The sequence below is a fragment of the Sinocyclocheilus anshuiensis genome, unplaced genomic scaffold (assembly GCF_001515605.1).
Source record: "Sinocyclocheilus anshuiensis isolate Anshui unplaced genomic scaffold, SAMN03320099.WGS_v1.1 scaffold553, whole genome shotgun sequence".
Lineage (NCBI taxonomy): Eukaryota > Metazoa > Chordata > Actinopteri > Cypriniformes > Cyprinidae > Sinocyclocheilus > Sinocyclocheilus anshuiensis.
The window spans coordinates 1,693,787-1,694,305 of record NW_015539821.1 but is presented as its reverse complement, the minus strand read 5'-3'; the positions used below and the strand labels follow the sequence as shown (position 1 = coordinate 1,694,305).

At 45.7% G+C, this 519-nt stretch overlaps 1 protein-coding gene across 2 annotated transcripts in view; it reads right to left on the bottom strand.

The window, feature by feature from the left end:
• Window positions 1-6: 6 nt before the first annotated feature.
• Window positions 7-519, bottom strand: part of fasn (fatty acid synthase) — a 25,813-nt gene continuing 25,300 nt past the window's right edge. For both annotated transcript variants that reach the window (XM_016480210.1, XM_016480209.1), the window contains one exon: window positions 7-258. In XM_016480210.1, the coding sequence (XP_016335696.1) occupies window positions 121-258 (138 nt within the window). In that variant the 3' untranslated portion in view covers window positions 7-120. The remainder of the gene's footprint in view (window positions 259-519) is intronic.

Genomic DNA, 519 nt, shown 5'->3' with positions numbered 1-519 from the left:
AGAAGTACGAAGAGATCACAAACGTGCATGCTTTAATACGCCAGGACACAGTTTTGGTTCGTCAGGTGAAACAACAGAGTAAGGGTGAAAAAAGAAGTAAAAGATGTTTGCCAGAAAGGTTCAGCCCTCTTTGGTGCTGACTCTGGGTTCAGCCAGTGAGCTGTGGATGATGCCTGAGATGGACTCCACACCCTCTCCCTCTAGGAAGGTCCGATGGTCTCCCTCGATCACATGAACTGACACCTTCCCATCACACACCTGCAGACACAACCCAATCCAATTATTAACACTGCAGGGAGCAACAAACACAACAAACACAACAGCGAGCTTAAAAGTACAATATATACGTTTTCACCGCTAGAGGGCGGAACAAAGAAAACAAAGAAACAAAGGCGTAGTTTGATGACGCCGTGACTTCAGTGTGGAATCATGGGAGTTGTCTTCATCCCCACAGCCGACGGGACTCAGGCAGAAATCATGTTCATGGATGAGCTAATGTATTAAAGATTTATTAACATC